General features: G+C 43.1%; 1 protein-coding gene and 1 long non-coding RNA gene across 7 annotated transcripts in view; one reads left to right on the top strand and one right to left on the bottom strand.

Moving 5' to 3' along the window:
* Positions 1 to 10,003: 10,003 nt before the first annotated feature.
* LOC108351035 (uncharacterized) lies at positions 10,004 to 16,420 on the bottom strand. Its single transcript, XR_005504996.2, has 3 exons — positions 12,494 to 16,420; positions 11,323 to 11,440; positions 10,004 to 11,150 (listed from the first exon to the last, which is right to left on the bottom strand). It is a non-coding gene; the product is annotated as an uncharacterized LOC108351035 (long non-coding RNA).
* Zmym4 (zinc finger MYM-type containing 4) overlaps positions 16,420 to 25,071 on the top strand; it is a 120,493-nt gene continuing 111,841 nt past the window's right edge. For 3 of the 6 annotated variants that reach the window (XM_039110031.2, XM_063287760.1, XM_063287761.1), the window contains exon 1: positions 16,420 to 19,688. Coding sequence is in view for 5 of the 6 variants with exons in the window: in XM_063287760.1 (XP_063143830.1) it covers positions 19,650 to 19,688 (39 nt within the window). In the remaining variant the exon portion in view is untranslated. Of the gene's footprint in view, positions 19,689 to 19,923; positions 19,994 to 25,071 lie in introns of those variants that run through there. The other 3 variants (NM_001107982.2, NM_001415925.1, XM_017593403.2) reach the window with 2 other exon arrangements.

Here is a 25,071-nt window from a genome sequence, read left to right as displayed (position 1 = left end):
GGCCCGCGGAACGCTAAGTGAGCCTCAGGCGTGGTAACAACCACCAAGGGGACGGTGTGTGAAAGCGGTAACAGAGAAGAGCGTGCGGATCCTCGGGAGTGGGAACTCGCGGGAACCAGGACAAGTGTCGTCATTTATAATTTTACAGCAACGTTTCCTGTTTGTTTGTTTGTTTGTTTGTTTGTTTGTCAAGACAGGGTTTTTCTATGTAGCCCTGGGTATCCTGGAACGCAATTTGTGGACCAGGCTGCCCTTGAACTCACTTAGATCCACTTGCTTCTGCCTCCCAAATGCTGAGACTAATGGAAAGTGCCACCACACCTAGCTTCATAGTTTCAGTTTTGTAAAACTGGCAGAGCTTTGTGACCTGACCTCTTTGTTCCCAGAAATAACTCTGAGACCTAATTATGTTTCTGAATAAATGCTCAGGCCATAAGCTTGGACCTGTTCCCTGACTACCTTATAACTTTATTGTCTTATTTATTCTAGTCTAAGTCCTGTCACCAGGTTGGTTACCTAGTCGTCAGTTTTACTCAACTGTCTTCCTCTATGTCTAGGTGAATCTCCCCCGAGTCTGACTCAATCCCAGAATCTCTCTCTCTCTCTCTCTCTCTCTCTCTCTCTATCTCTATCTCTATCTCTCTTAGATGTTCCACCTTCTAATCCTGCCTGGCCTCATTGGCCAACCAATGATTTATTTTATGTGTATGAGTACACTCTAGCTGTCTTCAGACACACCAGAAGAGGGGTTGGATCCCATTACAGATGGTTGTGAGCCACCCTGTGGTTGCTGGGATTTGAACTCAGGACCTCTGGAAGAGCAGTCAGTGCTCTTAACCGCTGAGCCATCTCTCCAGCCCCCAACCAGCTTTTTATTGACAGGTGATGCTTCCATTCAGTAGAAGAGAGTCTTTCTACATTCCCCCCTTTTAGTCCAATGAAAAGCTCTTCTTCTTTCAATAGTAAACTAGAAACAATAATAGCAATTATACAAAACTGTCAAGAGTGGGTTGGGGATTTAGCTCAGCGGTAGAGCGCTTGCCTATCAAGCACAACGCCCTGGGTTCAGTCCCCAGCTCTGGAAAAAAAAAAAAAACCTGTCAAGTAAGATTACATCCATAATGTCCAGTCCATATGCATTTGGCAACCTTGGGAGAAAGCAGTCTACTATCTATCCTTTCTGGGTAAGTTCCGCGAGTTCTGTGCCTACATCAATTTCTATCATAACCTGCACTATCAAAATACAACATCTTCTTAGACTTAAAACAGTTTTCCTAAATCTCAAACAACTTAAGCCTCATAGTGGGACGATAACTATCTAGGACTTGTCCCCATCAGAGATCTGAGAAGGAATAAATATTCCCTGAGTACATAGGAAGTGCAGACAAGCAGCTCCCAGCCTGCAGGAACGACAGTCAGCTGCCTGGACAGCCCACAAGAGTTCTCCGTGTGGGTTGGGGATTTAGCTCAGTGGTAGAGCGCTTGCCTAGTAAACGCAAGGCCCTGGGTTCGGTCCTCAGCTCCAAAAAAAAAAGAGTTCTCCATGTTATAGGAGCATCCATCTTCAACCCTCTGGCCCGGAATGTCTGACAGACTTTTCTGGAAGCAGGAATTATGAAGGACTGCTTACCCTAACTTGGCAATGCTCAACAATTGACTTCCCTCCATCCAAAATGTTTGCCCATTTTGGACAGTATCCTGCCAGCAGTTGTAGCAAGGGCAGTTTCTTGCCCAGTAGCTAGCATGCCATGTCTCATTGTCATAAAAGCCTTTTAACAAGAAAACATTGTTAACTGCTATATTCTGTGGATCTCTGAGGTTTTTGAAGACTCTCTCTCTCTCTCTCTCTCTCTCTCTCTCTCTCTCTCGTATATCTGAATTGGCAAACATTGCTTCATTGCTTGTTTTTATTTACTATCTGATCAACCTTTCAAACATACTTCAATAACAAACTAGACTAGTATCTCACGTACCATAAGTTTGATTAACTATTAACTTCCATTTCTAAATTATCCTAAACAGTTTGTAAACAGCCTTTCTAGAACTTAAGGCAAAAGCATGTCTAAATTCTGAATATGTATCAATAGTATGGTGTGTCAACAAGTACATACATCTTAATTCTTTAAACACTACAAAATGAAACATGTAGTCTATTATTTTATGACATTATTCTAAAGTAATGTCAAACATAATTTGTATTCTTGATTCAATGTATTGCATCTTTGTAGTTGCCATTTTAATTCCTCAAGTCTTTGTGGATTTTTCTCACCTGAACTACCCTGTTTGCTGTTATTTTAGGTTCCAGATTAGAGTCTTCTGAAGATTCTTCGCTCTGATTTAAAGCATCCTCTAGCCTCCCTCTTCTGTCCTCCAATATAGCATTCCGTCTTTCAGTTTTTTCTTTCTCTAAACCTGCTTTATTCTGATCTTTCTTTCTTTCTTTTTTTTTTCTTTTTTCTTTTTTCTTTTTTCTTTTTTTTTTTCCGGAGCTGGGTACTGAACCCAGGGCCTTGTGCTTGCTAGGCAAGCGCTCTACCACTGAGCTAAATCCCCAACCCTATTCTGATCTTTCTTAAAGAGGATTGTGATGGTTTGCATATGCTTGGCCCAGGAAGTGGCACTATTAAAAGGTGAAGCTTTGTTGGAGGAAGTGTGTCACTATGGTAGGGTTGGTCTTGGAGACCCTCCTCCTAGATGCCTGAGGATGCCAAGTCTGTTCCTGGCTTCCTTCAGATGAAGATGTAGAACTCTCAGTTCCTCCTGCACCATGCCTGCCTGGATAATACTGGACTGAACCTCTGAATCTGTAAGCCAGTCCCAAGTAAATGTTGTCCTTTATAAGACTTGCCTTGGTCATGGTGTCTGTTCACAGCAGTAAAACCCTAACTAAGACAAGGATATACAAAATTGTAATCATTATTGAACATATGATTTTTATCTTGATAATTGGAACAAAAGTATATAGGGTCTATGGTGCCCTCTGTCGTTGCATTTTTCTTATTTAAAAAGATTTATTTAGGGTTGGCGAGATGGCTCAGTGGTTAAGAGCACTGACTGCTCTTCCAGAGGTCCTGAGTTCAATTCCCAGCAATTACATGGTGGCTCACAACCATCTGTAATGGGATCCGATGCCCTCTTCTAGTGTGTTTGAAGGCAGCATACTCATATACATAAAGTAAATCTTAAAAAAAAGGAAAAAATTATTTATTTATTTTACTTATAGCACATGGGGACTGAAACCAAGGAGGAAGAAAAGAGGTACAGGCTAAAGGAGAGACAAGCCTATTCAGCCAGGGCATCATCACTGGAAATCTATAGAAAACAAAGTGATTGTCTCATTTAAAGAACTAGAAAATGATTCTACCTACAACCTACTTCTTTCTTGCCTCACATAAAAGCTACTTCTCAGGAAAAGCTGGTAGGAATCCTTAAGGTATAATATTTGGTATTTATTTTACTTATATAAGTACACTGTAGCTGTCTTCAGACACAATAGAGAGGGCATTGGATCCCATTACAGATGATTGTGAGCCACCATGTAGTTGCTGGGAATTGAACTCAGGACCTATAGAAGAGCATTTAGTGCTCTTAATGGCTGAGCCATCTCTCCAGCCCCCTTTCTCCATTTTTTAACATAGAAAATATTTTCTTTTTAACCTCTAACTCACTCCTTAAGGACTTTATTTTCTTATTTTCTTATCTTTTTAAAGATTTATTTATTTTTTTTTTAAGATTTATTTTATTATATATAAGTACACTGTAGCTGTCTTCAGACACACCAGAAGAGGGCATCGGATCTCTTTACAGATGGTTGTGAGCCACCATGTGGTTGCTGGGAATTGAACTCATGACCTCTGGAAGAACAGTCGGGTGTTCTTAACCACTGAGCCATCTCTCCAGCCCCCAAGATTTATTTATTTATTATATATAAGTACACTGTAGCTGTCTTCAGACATATCAGAAGAGGGCATCAGATCTCATTACAGATGGTTGTGAGCCACCATGTGGTTGCTGGGAATTGAACTCAGGACCTTTGGAAGAGCAGTCAGTGCTCTTAACCACTGAGCCATTTCTCCAGCCCTATTTTCTTATTTTCAAACTAAGTATCTCTATGCTTTTTAAAAAAATGTTGTTTCTTTTCTCTTTTATTGTTTTCAAACTCAGTACCTTAGCAGTTCAGAAGTTTAGGCCTTTTCAGTCCCCCCACAGCTCTGGGAAAATGTTCGCGCTGACCTTTCCTGTTTTCGGGCAGAAGCTGCTGTGATCCCTTCTGTGAAAATCTAGCTTCATGAGTGTGCACAGCAGCCGGTAGCCAAGCCTATCCGACCCGGCTCTGGGAAGGTGTTTGCCTGCGGGGCAGCTTGTCTTCTACGAGCTGCAGACTGGCCTCTGCTCTCCCCAGCGCTGGTTGTGCTGTGCCACAGGGGTTAGGGGCCAATACCTGACCTTTCTGTGGTTTCCCTCTCCTGGTCTGGGGAACCATTTTCCACCCCTAATTTCTTTCTCAGTTTCTAAACTTGGATTTTTAGCTAAATTTGGATTACATGCTCACTATTTGTAACTGTGAGTTTTTCACCTGACTTCTTTGTTCCCTGAAATACCAACTCTCAGATCTAATTATATTTATGAATAAAGGCTTAGGCCATAAGCTTGGGCCTGTTTCTGGCTAGCTCATAACTTAAGCTCATAACTTATCCCATTTATTCTAGTTCTGCAACATGGCTGGTCTCCTGGTCCTCAGTTTCACGAGACCATCTTTCTCTGCATCCAGGGGAAACTCCTTATGCCTTACTCGACCTCACAGTTCCTCTCTCCCTGCCAGATGTCCCACCTTCTAATCTTGCCTCAGCTCAGTAGCCAGTCAGCTTCTTAACGACAGGTGACACTTCTATTCAGTACACGAGATTCTCTTAATTTATTGTTTTAGATATTTGTGTCTTCTCTCTTTTAACATTTATTTATTTATCATGTAGCTTTTCTGCCTGCATGTATGCCTACAGGCCAGAAGAGGGTACCAGACCTGATTATAGATGGTTGTGAACCACCATGTGGTTGCTGGGAATTGAACTTGGGACCTCTGGAAGAGCAGTCAGTGCTCTTAGCCTCTGAGCCATCTCTCCAGACCCCGTGTCTTCTCTCTTTTATTTAGTCTTATCTAGCTACTATTTTTTTTTTTTGTGAATTTTTGTTTTATTTTTAGTTTTGGTAATTGAACTTAGATCCTTGTGCCTGCTAAGTTTTCATATTTTCACTAAGTTATGGCCCCAACCCCTCGGTATTGGTGGTTTTGGTGATCTTTTTCAAAGACAATTCTAGCATGATAAGGCACACCCATAACCCCAGCACTCCTTAGGTTGAGATGGGGGCTCAGTTAAGCTAAAGGGTTGGAGATCATGGAGCTAGAGAGATGGTTCGGTGCTTAAGAGTACTTGGTACTTTGGAAGACAACCACAGTTCAGTTCCCAGCACCCATGTCAGGCGGCTCATGACCACCTGTAACCCTTGGTCCAGAGGATCTGACACCTTTGGCCTCCAAGGGTTCCTGCACTCACACACCCGCATACAGACCTATGTGTCTTAGTTAGGGTTTCCATTGCTGTAAGGAGACACAATAACGGAGGCAACTCTTATAAAGGACATTTAATTGGGGTTGACTTACAGGTTCTGGTGTTCGGTTCACTATCATCACTGTAGGAAGCATAGCATTATCTAGGTAGGCATGGTGCTGGAGGAGCTGAGAGTCCTACATCTTGTTCCGAAGGCCACTAGGAGGAGGCAGCCTCCCGATCTGCTAGGGGAGGGCTCACAGTCCACCCCCGAAGTGACACACTTCCTCCAACAAGGCCACACCTACTCCAACAAGGTCATACTTCCTAATAGTGCCCCTCTCTGAGGCAAGCATATTCAAACCACCACACTATGTATAATTAAAAATAATAAAAATGAATTTTAAAAATTAAAAAGTTTGGGGCTGGGGATTTAGCTCAGTGGTAGAGCGCTTACCTAGGAAGCGCAAGGCCCTGGGTTCGGTCCCCAGCTCCGAAAAAAAGAACCAAAAAAAAAAAAAAAAAAATTAAAAAGTTAGAGACTCACTAAGGTACCAAAGTAAAAACTGTCTCAAAACAAGGTAAGGCAGAAAGATGCAAAAATAGTTGGTTTCATATTCTCTTCCTCCCTGCTCCTCCACTCTGCTCTCTCTGGTGAGCATTAAATAGATAATGGTGTACCAATTCCTAAAGAAGAAAGACAAGGCCTCAGTGTAGGTTTGGGCCTCTGTATCAGGGTTTCTCTTGCTTTGAAGAGACACCATGAGGTGCTGGAGAGATGGCTCAGTAGTTAAGAGCACTGACTGCTCTTCCAGAGGTCCTGAGTTCAATTCCCAGCAACCACATGGTGGCTCACAACCATCTGTAATGGGATCTGATGCCCTCTTCTGGTGGGTCTGAAATAAAATAAATAAACCATTCAGAAGAAAAAAGAAGGAGGAGAAGGAGGGCGAGGAGGAGGAGGAAGGGGAGGAAGAAGTGGAAGAGGAGGAAGAGGAGGGAGGGGAGGAAGAAGAGGAAGAGGAGGAAGAGGCACTATGACCACAGCAATTCCTATAAAAGAACACATTTAATTGGGGGTGGCTTGCAGTTTCAGAGATTTAGTCCATTATCATGCTGGGAAACATGGCAGCACACAGACAGACATGTGGCTTGAGAAGGAGCTGAGAGTTCTACATCTTGATCCACAGGCAGCAAGAGTAGACAGTGAGCCACACTGGGCCTAGCTTGAGCATCTGAGACCCCAAAGCCTGCCACAAAAGTGACTCACTTCCTCCAAGAAGGCCGTACCTTATTGTTGAGGTCTGGTCTGTTGTTATGTATTGTAATGCTAAATTATATACCACAAGGTCTAGGCCTATGAGTAACCTCTCATGTTTATAAGCTTTTGTTGTGCAAACCTTGTTTCTTGATTTAAAACTATTGGTTAAATACAATTGGCTACAGCCAATTACCGGAGGGATTAGAGGTAGGTGGGTTTGGAGTGACCTGGTTGGGAGGAGGAGAGACCAGGGAGAAAGGAAGAAAGGAGGAAGTGGAAACAGCCATGGATTAGGTGAGTTCATGACAATATGGCCCTGAGGACTGGCCAATTGGATGTTAAGAGCAGTCCAGATGAACATAGGAAGTAATAACTCAGGGTTATTGATAGGAAAGTAGATTCTAATAACAGAGAGGGGGCTGGGGATTTATCTCAGTGGTAGAGTGCTTGCCTAGCAAGCCCAAGACCCTGGGTTCGGTCCCCAGCTCCAAAAAAAAAGAAAAAAAAAACTTACCGTGTCTAATAACAGAGAGGGTAGATATCTGTCCAGCTCTTGTCCCGATTAGGCTTTTTGTAAATATAAAGGTTGGGTGTGTCTTTTATCCAGGAATTAAATGGTTAAAGGAGGGGCAGAAACCGTGGTGTGGGATTAAAAATTTCTATACCACCTTATAGATGTGCCACTCCCTATGGGCTAAGCATTTAAACATATATGTCCATGGGGGCCATTCCTCTACAAACCACCCAGCTTCCTATAATATCCAAAGGGAATGAAGATGACAGTGTAAGCTCAGGGTTGGTAGGTTTTTAAAAAGTCACAGAAGTGTGTATAGTAGTTTCTGGAAGAGGGTACTTATAGGTCCTTTGGGGGGAGTGTTAGCGATTTCTTTTACATTAATGTAGGAGTTGGTTTTATGTTTTAAAATGTTTTAGTTTCACGTTATTTGCATGTGTATGAGTGTTGGCTTGCGTCACTGTGTGCCTGGCGCCCATGAAGGTCATGGATCCCCTGGAACTGGAGCTGCAGACAATCATGAGCCTCCATGTCCTCTTGAAGAGCAAGCGCTCTTAATCGCTGGGCCCTCTCTCCAGTCCCTGGTGTTGTTTTTAAAGTCAGTGAAGCTGGGTAGTGGTGGGGGCACACCTTTAATCCCATCACTGAGGAGGCTGAAGCAGGCAGATCTCTGTGAGGTCAGCCTGGTCCACAGAGTGAGTTCCAGGTCAGCCAGGACGACACAGAGAAACTCTGTCTCAGGAAACAAACAGACAAACAAACAAGTCATTGAGTGACGGGGACATCAGGCAGAGGGGAACAGAGGCTAGAAGAGAATACCTAGCTTTTGAGGTCCAATTAGAGAACGAGCAAGAGAATAAATATGAGAAGATGTAGAGAGACAGGGGCCAGTGAGATGGCTCAGCAGGTAAAGGTGCTTGCCACCAATCCTGACGACTTGAGTTTGTTTCCTCATGGATCCCACGCGGCGGAAGGAGATTACCAATTCCTGCAAGTTGCCCTCTGACCTTCAAGCACATGCCTTGTTGTCAAGCCACTACCAAAACAAACAAATATTCCAAAAAGCTGTAAAAAAATTAACAACAGTGGTTGGGTTGGGCAAGTGCTCAGCGGTAGAGCACTTGCCTAGCAAGCACAAGGCCCTGGGTTCGGTCCCCAGCTCCGAAGAAAAAAAAGGAAAAAAAAAATTAACAACAATAACAGCAAAGAAATGACTGTTCTTCCTGAGAGAAACAACAGGAAAGGAGTGGCTACTCCCATGTGGACCCACAAACTGCCCATGGATCTAGAAGGATCCAGATGTGTGAGGATGTGAAGATACCAGGGTGCACCATCGCCACTGAGATATGCTGTTTTGAGCTTCCTATGACTATGTCTGTGGATTTTACAGATTTCATTTTTTTTTTTTTTGGTTCTTTTTTTCAGAGCTGGGGACCGAACCCAGGGCCTTGCGCTTCCTAGGTAAGTGCTCTACCACTGAGCTAAATCCCCAGCCCCCAGATTTCATTTTTTATTTTACTTTTTATTCATTTTTTAAAAAAAAGATTTATAAATACACCGTAGCTATGTGACAGACATACCAGAAGAGGTCATCAGATTGCATTACAGGTGGTCATGAGCCACCACGTGGTTGCTGGGAAGAGAACTCCGGACCATGAACCATCTCTCCAGCACGATTAGTTTATTTTTACGTGCATGAGTCTTTTCACGCATGTGTGTGAACTCACAGTGTGCACGCCTAGAGTTCACGGAGACCACATAACGGTATCTGATCCTCCAGAACAGGCGGTGCTGGTAGTTGTGAGCCACCGTGTGGACTCAGGTCCTCTGCAAGAGTAGCCGGCGTTCTTTTTTTTTTTTTTTTAAGATTTATTCATTTATTATATATAAGTACACTGTAGCTGTCTTCAGACACACCAGAAGAGGGCATCGGATCTCTTTATAGATGGTTGTGAGCCACCATGTGGTTGCTGGGAATTGAACTCAGGACCTCTGGAAGAGCAGTCGGGTGCTCTTAACCACTGAGCCATCTCTCCAGCCCGTAGCCGGCATTCTTAACCACTGCACTATCTCTCCAGCTCTTTTTTTTTTTCTTCTTTTTTTCTTTTTTTTTTTTTTCAGAGCTGGGGACCGAACCCAGGGCCTTGCGCTTGCTAGGCAAGCACTCTACCACTGAGCTAAATCCCCAACCCCATCTCTCCAGCTCTTAAAGCTGAGGTGCATACTCTTAGTTTTAGCTTTCTGGAGGCAGAGGCAGAAAGACCAGTGTGCTTAGCTGGAGCTAAATGGTAAGACCCTGTCTCGAGGCACAAAAACAAAGCAAAGAAACAAAACCAATTCAAAGCTTTAAAGCACTGTTCTTGACAGCACAAGTTTACAGCCTAGGCAATGGGTGGTAATAGGACAGTTTGTTCCAATGGGAAAAGTAAGAAATTTAGACATCTAGGGGAAAACCAGAAATAAAAGTCAGAAAAGCCAAATTCTGGTTCTTGTTCCTACATTTCCAAAAATGAAGCCTATTTTTAGTATTTGAATCACTAATAAGTGATTGACAAGTGGTCATGTGTGTCCTTTTTTCTTTAAGTTAGGGTATCGTGATTTAGACCAGGCTGGCTTTGAACCCACAGAAGTCCTCCATCCCCTGCCTCCTGAATGCTGTGACTAAAAAGGTGTGCCACTAAGTTTGGCTTTATTTTATTTAAAGATTTATTTACTTATTTTATGTATGTGGGTACACTGTATCTGTATTCAGAAACACCAGAAAAGGGCATTCTGATCCCATTACCGATGGTTGTGAGCCACCATGTGTTGCTGGGAATTGAACTCAGGACCTCTGGAAGAACAGCCAGTGCTCTTAAGCCATCTCTCCAGCCCATTTTACTTTATTCGTATGCTTTTATGCAGTGGTTTGCCTTCATGTAGACCTGTGCCTCAGGTTCATGTGGTAACCAAGGAGGCCAGAAGGGGGCATCAGATCCTATGGAACTGGAGTTGTAAGTCATAGTGCGGGTGCTAGGACTAAACTCTTGTCCTCTGGAAAAGCAGCTGGTGCTCTCCTTACACACTGAACCTTCTCTCCACCCCCATGAAAACCTTAATTTTGAAAAAAAAAGGATTTCTGTTCCACTGAAATCAGTGGTTGGTGTGGTCATTGTCACTATTTTAGAATATAAAAAGATCTCACGATTATTGACTGGGCTTGTAACCATTTACGGTCACTTGGCCAGGCCATATCTAAACGACCTTAACTTACTGGAGCTAAATGTTTCTATCTTTAACATATAAGCACTAAGTTTTTGTAGGATGAAAGTCATTTTTTTTTCTTTTTTTGGGAGCTGGGGACTGAACCCAGGGCCTTGTACTTGCTAGGCAAGCACTCTACCACTGAGCTAAATCCCCAACCCTAAGCACTAAGTTTTTGTTTTACTCACTAGGACTTGAAAAACAAGACCCATAGAAGCATAATGACAGTCACTTTTTTTCCCCTTTGAGAAGTGGTTTCTCTGTGTATCCCTGGCTCCCCTGGAACTCACTCAGTAAGGCCTCAAATGTAAAGGTCCAGTCTGGTTGTGGTCTAGCTAGTCCAACGATGGCTGTCTACCAATCGAAAGGTCAAGAATCCAGTAGTCGTTCAGCCCAGAAGGCTGGGTGTCTTAGCTGGTCTTCAGTGTATGTCAGAATCCTGAAGAGGTAGGCTCCAGTGTCACTGAAGGAATGGGCCAGTCAGAGGGAGGGCAAGCAGGCAGAGAACAAATGCTTCCTTCTTCCTTGTCCTGCACGTAGGTGGCCATGAGAAGTTGCGGCCCAGATTTCAGGTGGGTCTTCCCGCCTTAAACGTTAAATACTTTAGTCAAGAAAACGTTCCCTCACAGGTGTGCCCGGCCACTTGGGGTTTAGTTAATTCCAGATGTAGTCAAGTTGATGACCAAGAATAGCCATTACATATATTGCCCAGGCTGCCTTGCAACTTATCCTGTAGATGAGGCTAGCCTATAACTCACCTGCCGGTGTCCTGAGGACTGGGGTTAAAGGCATGCAGCACCACGGTCGTCCGTCCCTCTGTTCTTACAGTGAAACTTTATGAATCAGCGGTCCATGCCCATGGATTGTATTTCTGTTCTGTAAAAAAAAAAAAAAAAAATTGTTTACTGTGTTGTGCTCTGACCAGGACAACGTCCAAGAGTCAGTTCTCTCCTTCCACCATGAGGTTTTCCAGGTTTAAGTTCAAGTGCCTTTACCCCTGGGCCATCTCAGCAGTCACACTGAAAGACTTCTTTTTTTTTTTTTTTTTGAGCTGGGGACCGAACCCAGGGCCTTGTGCTTCCTAGGCAAGCACTCTACCACTGAGCTAAATCCCCAGCCCCACTGAAAGACTTCTATTGGCTCTCTAGACCTCACATTCTTCTGTCTTTCCTCACCTAGTATGGAGTCTTTTTCTCTTCCTGTGCTATAAATGTCAGTCTGCCTCAGGGCATAGAGCGCTTTATAGTCTCTGGGAAAGCCTCTCTGTCTAAGGTTTTTTTTTTTTTTTTTTTTTTTTGGTTCTTTTTTTCCGGAGCTGGGGACCGAACCCAGGACCTTGCGCTTCCTAGGTAAGCGCTCTACCACTGAGCTAAATCCCCAGCCCCTGTCTAAGGTTTATACTGATGACTTCCTCTCTTCTCTGTCTAGCTCTGTTGTCTCTCCTGAAGCTCAGGCTCCAATATCCAGCTGCCTATTGAACACTTTTGCTGGGATGTGTAAGACACACTTCAAATTCAACATGCCAGAGACATTCCTCTTTTTTCTTCCCAGTCCTTCAAATCTACTCTATTTCATTTCAAATAATTGCCCTATACCTACCGTGCAGTTGTTAAGGTTAACAAGAAATCAATTAAGCCAGTCCTGTCTCTTCTTGCCCCCTAAGCAATTTTATTGGTTAAATCTCCAAAAAAAAAAAAAAAAAAGGCATCTGAGTTCAACTAACTCCGATTGCCTCCCTTGCTAGTATTTTTGACTGTTATTGTCTTCCTGACTGCCACAGAGTTTCTTCATTTATATCCACCCTTGTCCCCTAATGGTTTCTAGAGATTACAGGACTTTCCCACAAGGTCTACAATGGCTTCCTCTCGTATGCAAAGTAAAGTCCAGCGCTTAAACAAAAAACCCCACCCTTGAAGCAAGCATGCATACCTGTGAATTCTGTGCTCGGAAGGGTGAAGGCTGGGAGGATCAGAAATCCAAGGTCACCCTTAGCCACATGGCAAAGTAAAGACCAGTTTGGTATATATAAAACTGTCTCAAAAAAAAAAGTCAGTCTTTCGTCTGTTGCCTTTCCTTCTGACTTCATGTTCTGTTCCTGGGACTGAGGACTGCTAGGTTCTAGGGACGCTGGCTGTCCCCGAACACTTCAGGTTCCTTTCTGTGGAAAGGCTTCTTTTTTTCCCACTCTTTTCTTTTTTTTTTTTTTTTTTTTTTGGTTCTTTTTTTTGGAGCTGGGGACTGAACCCAGGGCCTTGTGCTTCCTAGGCAAGCGCTCTACTACTGAGCTAAATCCCCAACCCCTTCCCTCTCTTTTCTAAGAGAAGGTCTCACTTTGTAGGCCTGGCTGGCCTAGAACTTTCTATGGCGACCAGGCTGGCCTTGAACTCACTACCGCTGCCTCTGGAGTGTTGCCATCGTCTGGGTCTGTCAGGTTTTATTCTTGCTGTTCCCTTTGTTTGGAATGCTTTCTATCAGGTACTTGGTACAGTAGGCTCTTGGTCATTATTTAAGTAATGGGTGACAAATTCACCCCAAGAAACACAGTCTCTGACTAGCTTATCTGAAGTAACTTCCCTCCTCTTTGTATCTCAGTATTGTTTATCTTCTTAGGGGTCTCTGGAGTGTACCTCATCTATGTACCTGTCAGTTCCCATTAGAACATAGTTCAGTGAAATGGCTAGAAGTCTGGCCCATGTAAATGCCCTATTTTAAAAATGGTATCTCCGTTTAGAGGGAGGCATTGCAGGTGGAAAAACCTGAGATCTTGGGTTCCAATTTCCTTTCTTCTTCTGATGTTCAGCAACCTGCTGGTCAGTAGTGAGTAGTACATCTCCTATCCTGGCCCTGAGGAGTCTTTGCAGAGCCTAGGCAAACAACACTTTCTGAGGTCTGTTACTTTGTCTTAGATCTATGTGATTTACAGAGCCACTGACTGGCTGCCCTTCAACTTGCCAGCCATGATTCTTTTTTTTTTTTTTTAAAGATTTAATTATTATATATAAGTACACTGTAGCTGTCTTCAGACACACCAGAAGAGGGCATCAGATTCTGTTACAGATGGTTGTGAGCCACCATGTGGTTGCTGGGAATTGAACTCAGGACCTCTGGAAGAACAGTCAGTGCTCTTAACCGCTGAGCCATCTCTCCAGCCACCCCCAGCCATGATTCTTGTGTCTTAGTTAGGGTTTTATTGCTGTGAACAGACACCATAACTAATTCAAGTTTTATAAAGGACAACATTTACTTGGGGCTGGCTTTCAGGTTCAGAGGTTCAGTCTGGTATCATCAAGGAGGGGAGCATGGCAGCGTCCAGGCAGGCATGATGCAGGAGGAGCTGAGAGTTCTACATCTTCATCTGAAGGAAGCCAGGAACAGACTGGGCATCTTCAGGCAGCTAGGAGGAGGGTCTCCAAGCCCATCCCAACAGTGACACACTTCTTCCAACAAGGCCACACTTCTAATAGTGCCACTCTCTGGGCCAACCATATTCAAACCATGACATTCTTGGCTTCCTGAGTCTTCTCTAGGATCTGTAGGAACTTCTGGATAGATTCTGTATGATCTAGGATTAAAGGACCATTTTTTTTTTGCAGGGTTCTTCCAGTAATGATGTGAATATAATTCTTGTGTATCAAACCTGGGTTTATCTGGCTTGAGTGAATCTCTGAGCTGGATGCGAGCCTTCTCTTTTCTTGTGTACACGTTGACATCACTTTCACATGTGTGGCCAGTGTTTGTCATGCAGCCCGAGTCTGCAAGGTGTCTGTTTCTCAGAGCAAGAAGGAAGCCTTTTTTTTTTTTTCCAGAGCTGGGGACCGAACCCAGGGCCTTGCGCTTGCTAGGCAAGCGCTCTACCACTGAGCTAAATCCCCAACCCCGAAAGAAGCCTTTCTATATTGAAGAGTTCGAGTGGGGAGACTGTGCTTGGGCCTCCTGATGGATGACCATGCCCCTTTCTTCTTCTTCCTTTTACCCTGTTGTTAAATGCCAGGCTGTGTCACACCCTCATGGTTTAGTTGTTCTAAATGGAAGAAGTGTGTTCTCTGGAGTGTGAGAGAACTCTGGGTAAAATTTGCACAACTAAGTAGATTAGATGCAATGAAGGCAATCCAGCAAGTTATTTTTTTTACCCCTTGAAAGCCTATTTTAATATCTTCCGATTGGAGAAATTCTTCTTAGGTCTATCCTGCAGAGAAGAGCCTGACTTCAGATGTTGAAATTGAATTGACTTGATATTTGCAAAGTACCACCCTTCCCCATTATATTCAAGATTTATATTACTTTACTTTAGGTGTCAGAAAAGTGGATTTGTAGGTGAGTTATCACATTTAAAATGCTGGAATATACTTTTAAAACGTAGAAAGATAAGATGAATAAATAATACAAGAACTTGGCCTTCTGAGATGGGTAAAAGCACTGAGTGTAGAGACCAGATGATCATCTGACTTGGGGCTTTGAATACCATAGTGGACAGGAAGAGCCAGTTCCTGAAAGATGGCGTCTGATCTCCACACACGTGCTACATTCGCTCCTCCCCCAACCCATCACACACACACACACACACATACAGACATACACACACACACACACACACACACAGACACATGCACACAGACACACACACACACACACAGGCACACACACAGACACACACAGACACAGACACACAGACACACACATAGACACAGAAACACACACACACACACACACACACACACGCATGTACACGCCAACAAATAATCTAAATATACTTTAGTTGAGTAGTGGTATTGCACACCTTTAATCCCAGCACTCAGGAGGCAGAGGTAGAAGGATCTCTTGAGTTTGAGGCCAGCCTCGTCTATAGAACAAAGTTCCAGGACAGTCAGGACTACACAGAGAAAACACGTCTTGAAAAACCAAACCAACCAAGCAACCAAGCAACCAATCAATCACCAATCAACCAACCAAAAAAACACTTTAAAAATAATAATGGTGGGGTAGAGATGGCTCAGTGGTTAAGAGCACTGACTGCTCTTTCACAAGTCCTGAGTTCAACTCCCAGCAACCACATGATGGCTCACAATCATCTGTAATGGGACCCAACACTCTCTTCTGGTGTATCTGAAAGCAGCTAGTGTACTCATACACATAAAATAAATAATTTAAAAAATATCAATGTTGATATGGTATGTGGTACAGCCCCCATAGGCTCATAATTTAAATGCTTAGTGATTATGAAGTGTGTTCTTGTGGACTTTGAGGTTTTTTTTTTTTTTTAATGCTTTTTTTTTTTTTTTAAGATTTATTCATTTATTAGATATAAGTACACTGTAGCTGTCTTCAGATACACCAGAAGAGGGCATCGGATCTCTTTACAGATGGTTGTGAGCCACCATGTGGTTGCTGGGAATTGAACTCAGGACCTCTGGAAGAGCAGTCGGGTGCTCTTAACCGCTGAGCCATCTCTCCAGCCCGGACTTTGAGGTTTTAAAAAGCCCATGCCAGGCCCAGGCTACAGCTTTGCAAGGTATTCCCTGCCATGTTGATAAAGGGCTGAACTTCTGAAACTGTAAGCAAGCCCCCGATAAAATAATGATGATACATTTCGTTAGTAATAATACATATTAATCTTAAACAGTGATAATAACAATGCTAATTATTAGTTTCTCTCTTTTTTAAAAAAGATTTATTTATTTATTATATATAAGCACACTGTAGCTGTCTTCAGACACATCAAAGAGGGCATCAAATCCCGTTACAGATGGTTGTGAGCCACCATGTGGGTGCTGGGATTTGAACTCAGGACCTGTGGAAGAGCAGTCAGTGCTCCAAACTGCTGAGCCATCTCTCCAGCCCCTACTTATTAGTTTCTCAAAACAGAGTTTTTCTATGTAGTCCTGGCTGTCCTGGAACTTGTTCCATAGACCAGGCTGGCTTCCGAACTCAGAGATCTGTCTGCCTCTGCCTCCTGAGTGCTGGGATTCAAGGTGTACACTACCACACCCAGCTTTAAGCTCTCAATTAAATGCTTTCTTTTGTAACACTTGCCTTGGTCGTGATGTCTCTTCATAGCAACAGAACAGTGATTCAGGTGCCATATCAGGAACCAAGAGTGTTCTAAGAGATTTGCGGGTATTTACTAATTTAATCCTTCCAGTGACCCATTTCCAAATGAGAAAGTCAAGTCACAAAATAAACATTATCAACACTATATAACTGTATTCAGACAAATCAGATATGTATCTGTCTGTCAGACAGATTTGGCCACAAGGCCATCAATTTACAGCTCTTAGGAAATTTCAAATGTCCCAGGGAGGACCTATCTTTGCATTTTGTCTTGGTCTTGCTTTTAATGACCTCTTGATCTCTATGAACTTCTTTGTAAATTTTGGTTAGCTCTGTGGTGTTCCCTCCATGCTTTCTCTTTTCTCCTTCTATATAAATAATTATACCAAATATCCCCCCCCCGTTTGCTTAGACATTATCTGGAATGTGCAAATCACACCTATTATTCAAGACCCAACTTATTAGACCTCAAGAAACTTCCTGTTGTAACGGAGAGCCTTAGGCTGAGAGTCCGGATGCCTGTCAGTCCTGATGCTGTGACTAATCCTTTGTGTAATCTTGTGCTATTCACTTCTTATCTGGGTTTTGATTTCACCTTAAACTGTGGAAATGGGCGTTGGGGTGAGTCTCACTGCGTGAATGCTTTCTTAGCTATGTGAGGGAGGTCCCCAGCACTGCAGAAGAAAATATGGTGTACTCAAACTAAATCAATGCACTTAAACCATTAAAAAAAAAAAAAGCCCAGTTTCCAAGGATAGGACACATGAGTAGAGGAAGAGAGAGCAAGGCTGAGGCTGGGTTCCCCATTTTCAGCTGAATATCAGAAGTTCCACTTTACTGTTTTTTTCCCCCCTTTTCTTATTTTAGACTGTCTATGTAGACCAGGCTGCTATCTGCCTTTGAAGTGTTCCCTTCAGAAGTTCCATTTTAAGCTGTTGGATTTTATTAGAAGGGAGTATTCTACAGTCAATAAAAAGGTGGAAACCATCCAACCTTGTATTTAACTGCGATCCCTGAAAACATCTTTTCTTGATCTTTCTATTTGCTTTTTGCCTTGGATGTGCAAATAAAGAGTCTAGGATATTAAAAAAATTATCTGGGGCTGGAGAGATGGCTCAGTGGTTAAGAGCACCGACTATTCTTCCAAAGGTCCTGAGTTCAAATCCCAGCAACCACATGGTGGCTCATAACCATCTGTAATGAGATCTGATGCCCTCTTCTGGTGTGTCTGAAGACAGCTACAGTGTACTCAGATATAATAAATAAATAAAATATTTTAAAAAATTATCTGGCAGAAATGAATGTTTCTTTTTGTTCTGCCCATAAGTGAAACAAAAGATAACAGGCCTAGGTGAGAACCAAGGACCAGCATGGAAACTTTCAGCCTTTCCAGTGTTCAGCCAAAGTTCCTGGGTTCAAAGAGCTACTGCCCAACACACAGAAGTATAGTTGTAGAGTGAGTCTCATCCTGTAAGAATAGGAGCTTCTAGGTTCCCTTTGAGTAAGTATTTCCATGGAGAAGGACAACTCTTCAACCAGAGACTTAATTTTTTTTTCTTCTAATTAGTTCTTTGGGGATTTCTAGTATCCCAGCACTCCAAGCACTTGGTCAAGGCAGGAGGACCACCAGTTCCAGGCCACCCTGGATTACAATAGCAACCTAGACCAACCCAACCCAACCCCAACCAACCCTAACTAATTTCCTTGTATTTTTTACTACACATCTGTCCGTTGCGCCTAATCCTTCCTTAAGAATCCCACGTGAGGACTTCAGCTCTCATTCTCTCTGGCTTTCTTCAGGGAAGAAAGTGCCCCTAACCTTGGATTTTCTGCCTTGACAGTTCAACTCCTATCCTTCAAGTCAGATCCTCAAGTTTCTTCAGTGGAGACAAATGATGGCACACAGCAGTTGTAGATCATCACCATGTGACTTCCCAGGAGAGCAGCCATGTTGTTGAATTATCAAGGCTCTTTACATTTTATGTTCTCTTCCCCCGAGGACAGTTTTGTGTGTTTAGTATCCTGGAGGAATGCAATTCCAGACTGGGTTCTAGTTCCTCACCAGCCATTCGATATCTTGAGGTAAATTAATTTACTTCAAATGACCATACTGAAATGTTAACTTTGAGAGCAATGGAGTAAGTAGATGGTTTCTAAGATCCTTCCCCATTTTGGCATTCTAATGACAAACAGTTATTGAAGAAATTATCTTTAGTTGTTGGTTCTGTCTTCAAAACCACCAGTGGATCTGACTTTAAGGTTGGAAGTTGTTCTTGATGGTATACGCCCTTTACTTGACAAGCTGTTGGTTTCTCCTTGAGACAGTAGTCTTGTTTTCTTCTTGGTTGGGATTCTTCACGTTCAGAGGTTCACTGAGAACTTCAGGTCATCAGCATTTTCTCCTTTTAGCACTATCTCTGTAGTCAGGTGTAGAGTGGTGATGTGAACCCCTCATTGACATTTCACCCAGTCCTCCAAATAGTCCTCTCATTAAGATCTTTCATTCTGACATCACCCCTTCGTCATGGTCCCTTTAAGGGAGCGGCCATAGTTGAGTGGTGGGAGCAGCTGCTGGCAGCAAAGAGACTAACAGGATTAGGCCTAGCCTGGGCCACTCACCGCGCACGCTCAGGACCGGGGGCTTGGTGGGAAAGGGAGGAGGGGCTTGTAGCGCGCCTGCGCATCAGGGGCGCGCGCAAGGGGCTGGTTTGGAGATCCCTTTAAGAAACCACAGGCGGAGGAATTTCTCTGAGAGAAAATAATCCTACTCACGGGGCCCCTTGGAGGCCATTAACCCCCCGAGTCCCGGCCCCCCTGCCCCGGCAGGCCCTCGTGCCCACGCGCCCGCCCGTGGGACCCCAGGATCTGCGGCCAGCGCGCGGGCCTCCGCCCCCTCGTCACTCCCGCGCCAGGCCCGGCGGGGGCCAAGGGGACCGGACCGCAGCGAGTGAAGCGCCGTGTCTGCAGTGTGGGCGGGGGCCGAGAGGGGCCGGGGCTGCCGCGCCGGGAGCTGCCGCGGTTCCGAGCGGGGCCCAACATGGCGGAGCGGGAGGTGGAGACCGGCCCCCGAAAGAGGGTAGGTGAGGTGAGGCCGCGGGCGGGCTGCGGGCTGCGGGCGGGCGGGGGGCGGGGCGCGGTCGGCCCCGACCAGCCCGGAGCTCATGGGTGGCGCAGTGGTCGACGGCCTGAGGGAGGGGCGGCCGGAGGCGGCACCGGGGTCCACTCGGCAGGTGGGACAAAGCTCGGTGGCCGGCGGGGAGGGGGAGGGGCTGGGACCGTGGTCCGCTTGGGTCCCCTCCCTTCCCCGGCGTGTGGGTGGTGGTGCGTATGCGGGGAGCCTCGGGGACGCAAGGTGTCAGACTCCGATTCTGCATCCTCGAGGTAAACGGAGTCTGTGGAAGTTTCTCTGGGGAGAGGTCAGGTGGGGGTAGCGGTGGCGGGAAGAAGTCGTGGAGGATTGGTTGTCTCTTGTGGAGTAACCGGGAGGGTGCTGCGGGAACACCGAAGCCGATTCATCTTCCTGCCTCCACTCCCCTCCCCCTTGACCGTTATCAAGCTCCAAAGTGGACGTGGTACTCTACACCTTAGAAGAAGTGGGGTTATGGTCTTGGGGCTTGGGGAACCGTTTTTGATAGCTACGGATGTGTTGTAGTCTAGCTTCTTTACCTGCAGTTAGGGACGTGGAAGAGTGACAAGTTTTGTCGTTAGAATGTTCCCAGCCAGCCTTGCCTGCCTAGGTGAAGCCTTGTCTACACAGGAGTTGTAAGCCTTATAAAAGTTTGTCTTGAAACTTTTTTTAAAAATTTAATTGTGAGTAATTTTCTAAAGATGGAGAACAATACTATCCATTGAGTAATGTTTTTTTCAAGTCTTTTTCTTTTTTTTTAAACTCTCCTCCACCAGCATGTTAAGTATCAAGTTTGTCAAGTTTTCTATCAAGAGTCTTCCTTTTGGAAATGGTCTCCAAATGATGAGTGGTTAAAACTTTATTACTGACTCTCAACCAAAAATGCTTTTTCCATTCAGCATCGATGTCTATTCAGAGATACATACTGTTAACATACTGAGTCCTGACCATGTGCCTGACATTGTGTGAAGTGCTTTGTAAAGAGTTCAACCTCAGTAACTATGCTGCCTGTTTGTGGCTGAAATGTAGACTTATTTCCTATCTAAAAGTCCAGAGTTTTGATCTGAGATTTGAATATGGATTTGCAAGCTTGTGTTGGTTGCATGTAAGATTTTTTTTCTTTTTTTTTTTGCTTTGTTTTGTTTTTAATTCTTCCAGTCCTGGCCTTGGATCCTGGGCCTTACATCTGCTTGACAAGCCTGTACCACTGAGGTGCACTCCTAGCTTGAGGAGTTTCTCTTTTTAAAAATGTAAAAGATGCCTTAGCAGATGTTCCTAACAGTTCATTAAGAAACTGTTTATAACTGTCAAGAAAAGTAAAAATGCATTTTAAATTCAGGGTGCAACTGCATTCCCAAACCCCTAGATTCTACTAGTGACAGTATACCTAGATACCTGTTTACTACGTAGTTATTTCATCTAGCCATCTCTTTTTTTTTTTTTCTTTTTTTTCTTCTTTTTTTTCTTTTTTTCGGAGCTGGGGACCGAACCCAGGGCCTTGCGCTTGCTAGGCAAGTGCTCTACCGCTGAGCTAAATCTCCAACCCCCTAGCCATCTCTTTACCCAGTCGTTAGTCTTTTAGGTACACCCACACCGCATTTTAGCATTTTTAACAATTAAAATTTAATGTTGGTAGTCTTAGATTTGCAAAATGTTAGGTTCTCTTCATATATTAATCATAGGACAGGTTAGATGTATAATATATATCCAATAGGTCATTTACCATAAATACTGATATAGAATATATATGTTTTGAAATTCTTAGTTGTTTTCCAATTTCTGGTTAGTAGTAAACTCTCTTGAGTGAATGCATGTGACATGTCTACTAACTTAAATATAAAGAACAAATTAACTATAGTGTAAATTCAGAGATGCTCATTTACTATTAATGCTGTTGTCATTTGCTTTATAGAATGTCTTAGAAAAGTCTGAGCACTTTGCTGACAGATTAAATTATTTAAGTATATTCTTTTTCATGTATGTATGTTAGGTGGAAAAGGGATTGCAGGGAAATTTTTCTTTTTTAAAGCAGCCAATGGTCATACTTTTAATAGTAGCACTCAGAAAGCAAACGCAGTGGGTCTTTGTGAGGGCACCTTGCTCTACACAGCAAGTTTCATGGTAGTCAGGGCTGAATGGTGAGACCCTTTCTAAAAAGGAAACCTTTTTTCTTTTCTGTGCTGGGAATTGAACTCAGGGCTTCATGCATGCTTTACCATTGAGCCACAGCCCAGCTTTCAAACATATTTGATACCATGAAGCACATGGAGCACTTGTACAGGTTTTACATAATAAATTGTGGAGGATGTTTGTAATATATATATATATGGATTAGGTTTTTTTTTTTTTTTTTTTTTTTTTCCCCCGGAGCTGGGGACCGAACCCAGGGCCTTGCGCTTCCTAGGTAAGCGCTCTACCACTGAGCTAAATCCCCAACCCTGGATTAGGTTTTTTTAATGTGCATGAGTCTTCAGCTTATATGTGTGTATTACATACATGCATTGTCCACATGCATGGTCAGAAGAAGTTAGACACTCTGGAACTGGAATTATAGATGGTTGGGAGCCACAGGGTGCTGAGAACCACACCCAGGTCCTTTGGAAGAGCAGTCAGTGTTCATTTATTATTTTGTATATTTGAGTGCTTGCTTACATGTATGTATGTGCTATGTCCATGTCTGGTGCTTTTGGAGGCCAGAAGGGGGCTTTAGATAACCTAGAATTAGAATTATAGATGGATATGAGGTACCATATGGGTGTTGGTAACTGAATCCAGGTCCTCTGCAAGAGCAGCCTATGTGCTTCCTACTCTCCAGCTTCTACATTCAATATATATTTATCTTAATTAAAACTTTAATGTGTATGGGTGTTGTCTGTACCACATTACAGTGCCTGTGGAGTCAAGAAGGGGATCCCTTGAGAATGAAGTTTCAGACAAGAACTGCCAGTGGGCACTGGGTTTTGAACTTGAGTCCTCTGGAAGAAGAGCCAGTGCTCTTAACCTCTGGGCCATTTCTCTAGCTCCACATCCAATATTTTCAATAGCTTTTGCATCCATAATCCATTTTATCATTGTTAAAATGTTCAAGAGAGTTGGTTTCTGTGATACAAATACCTTTTCTCCCTTCCAAAATGTTAAATCCATTATAGGCAGATTGATGGGAGTTGTTTAGTACAGTTTTCTTTTTCTTTTCTCTTAATTATTTTGAAAACGTCTCATGTAGCCTAGGCTGGCCTTGAATTAGCTTTGTATCCACAGTTTACCTTGATCTGCCTCTTGCTTCTACTTTCCAAGAGCTGGTATTACAGGCATGTGCCTGCAGGCCTGACATTTAATACAGATAAATGATTGCGCTTTGGGAGTTGGGGATTTAGCTCAGTGGTAGAGTGCTTGCCTAGGAAGCGCAAGGCCCTGGGTTCGGTCCCCAGCTCTGAAAAAAAAAAAAAAAGAACCAAAAAAAAAAATGATTGTGCTTTGTTGTTATCTGCATAGACCTAGATTGTACCAGGAGGTTAGTAAATCTGAAATTTCATGGATGAAATGGGATATAAGATTCTTACTGGAGGGGTTGGGGATTTAGCTCAGCGGTAGAGCGCTTAAGGCCCTGGGTTCGGTCCCCAGCTCCGGGAAAAAAAAAAAGCATGCAAAAGATTCTTACTGGAATCTTATGATGGAGTCATACATCTTTAATCCCAGCAGTGATTATTTTAAAATAGTTGTGTTGACAACCATACATTGTGTATAGGTGTCTCATTTTCCTATTTGTGTGCAGTTAGAAAAACAGATAGCAGTTAGACTATATTGACTTGATATTTAGTCAGATTACATATGAATGCCAGTCTCTAGTTTGTGAACTAGGGGAGAGGAGTATGCAGATGGATGAGTAGTACCATTACCCTCTGCGTTACGCAGAGAACCAAGTTTACACCTTTCTGTGTATGGGTAAAGGTCAGCATTTGCTCTCTTTGTCTCACACTTTAATACTAGAATATTTTGGGAATTTTTTTTGAATTATTTTAAAATTATATTTTTTTGTCTTCTAAGATAGGTTTGTAGATTGATCAAGCTTATAAATAGTTTTCATATGACTCAATTGTATTATGAAATAACAAGTCTAAATCTGCCATATTTCATTGTAAAATTACTACTTTAGAGTTTCAAGATAACTTGTAGTTATATTTATTTTAACGCCTAATTTCTATATATATATATATATATTTAAGATAGATTTATTTATTATGTTTACAGCATTCTGCCTGCATGTACAACCGCAGGCCAGAAGAGGGCATCAGATCTCATTATAGATGGTTGTGAGCCACCATGTGGTTGCTGGGAATTGAACTCAGGACCTCTGGAAGAGCAGACAGTGCTCTTAACCTCTGAGCCATCTCTCCAGCCCTAATTTCTATATATTAAATTTGAAATATTCAGTATGCTTAAATATAGAAAGCATATGCATAAACAGTATGTTTATGTATTTGTAAAATGCACTTACCTTGTTTCCACATATGTGTCAGGATGCTTGCTTATATCTGAACTTAGAGAAAGTTGTGGGTAGCACTTGTCAGGCTTTAGGAGACAGAGATAGAAAGAGAGTGCAATAGTATGTTAGACTAGAGAGGTGCTCCCACAGTAAAGAGCACTGGCTGTTTCAGAGTTTGACCTGGTACCCACATAGTCTCACAACCATTTGTATTTCCAGTTCCAGGAGACCCAATGCCGACTTCTATCCTCTGCAAGTGGCAGGCACATTAGGTTCCTAGACAATACATGCAGAACACCTCTATACATAAAGATAAAAAGATAGATAAATAGATCTCTTGGCTAGATGGATGGTTCAGCTGCTAGATGGTGTTTACTGCTCTTCCACAGGGCCTGGGTTCAATTCTAGTATCTATATCAGATAGTTCACAGCCATTTGTAACTTTCTGGTTCCAGGGTATCCAGTGCCCTCTTTTCTCTTTGGGCATGTGGTACACATGAACTTAAATAATCACACACATAAACATAAATAAAAATGAAACTTATAAGTGTGGTCGGTAGTATTATAATAATTTATAAACATTGAAATGCATGTAGGCAGGTATAAGAAATCACAGGAATAGGTAGATAACTTTTTATTGGATTACAGACTTGTTTTAATATTTTATGATAAAAATAAAAGTTTTCACTTGCTTTTTTAGACAAGGGTCTTGCTTTACATATAGCTACACTGGCTGGCCCCAGACTCCTAATGGACTCTTCTGTCTCTGCTTGTCTAGCAGTGGGATACAGACATGGACCACCAGGTTCACCTGGAACTTTTTTCTTGTTTCTCCTCCCAACCTCTAGA

This window comes from Rattus norvegicus, chromosome 5 (assembly GCF_036323735.1).
Source record: "Rattus norvegicus strain BN/NHsdMcwi chromosome 5, GRCr8, whole genome shotgun sequence".
NCBI classification, from domain to species: Eukaryota; Metazoa; Chordata; class Mammalia; order Rodentia; family Muridae; genus Rattus; species Rattus norvegicus.
This window is presented reverse-complemented; position numbering and strand designations above follow the sequence as displayed.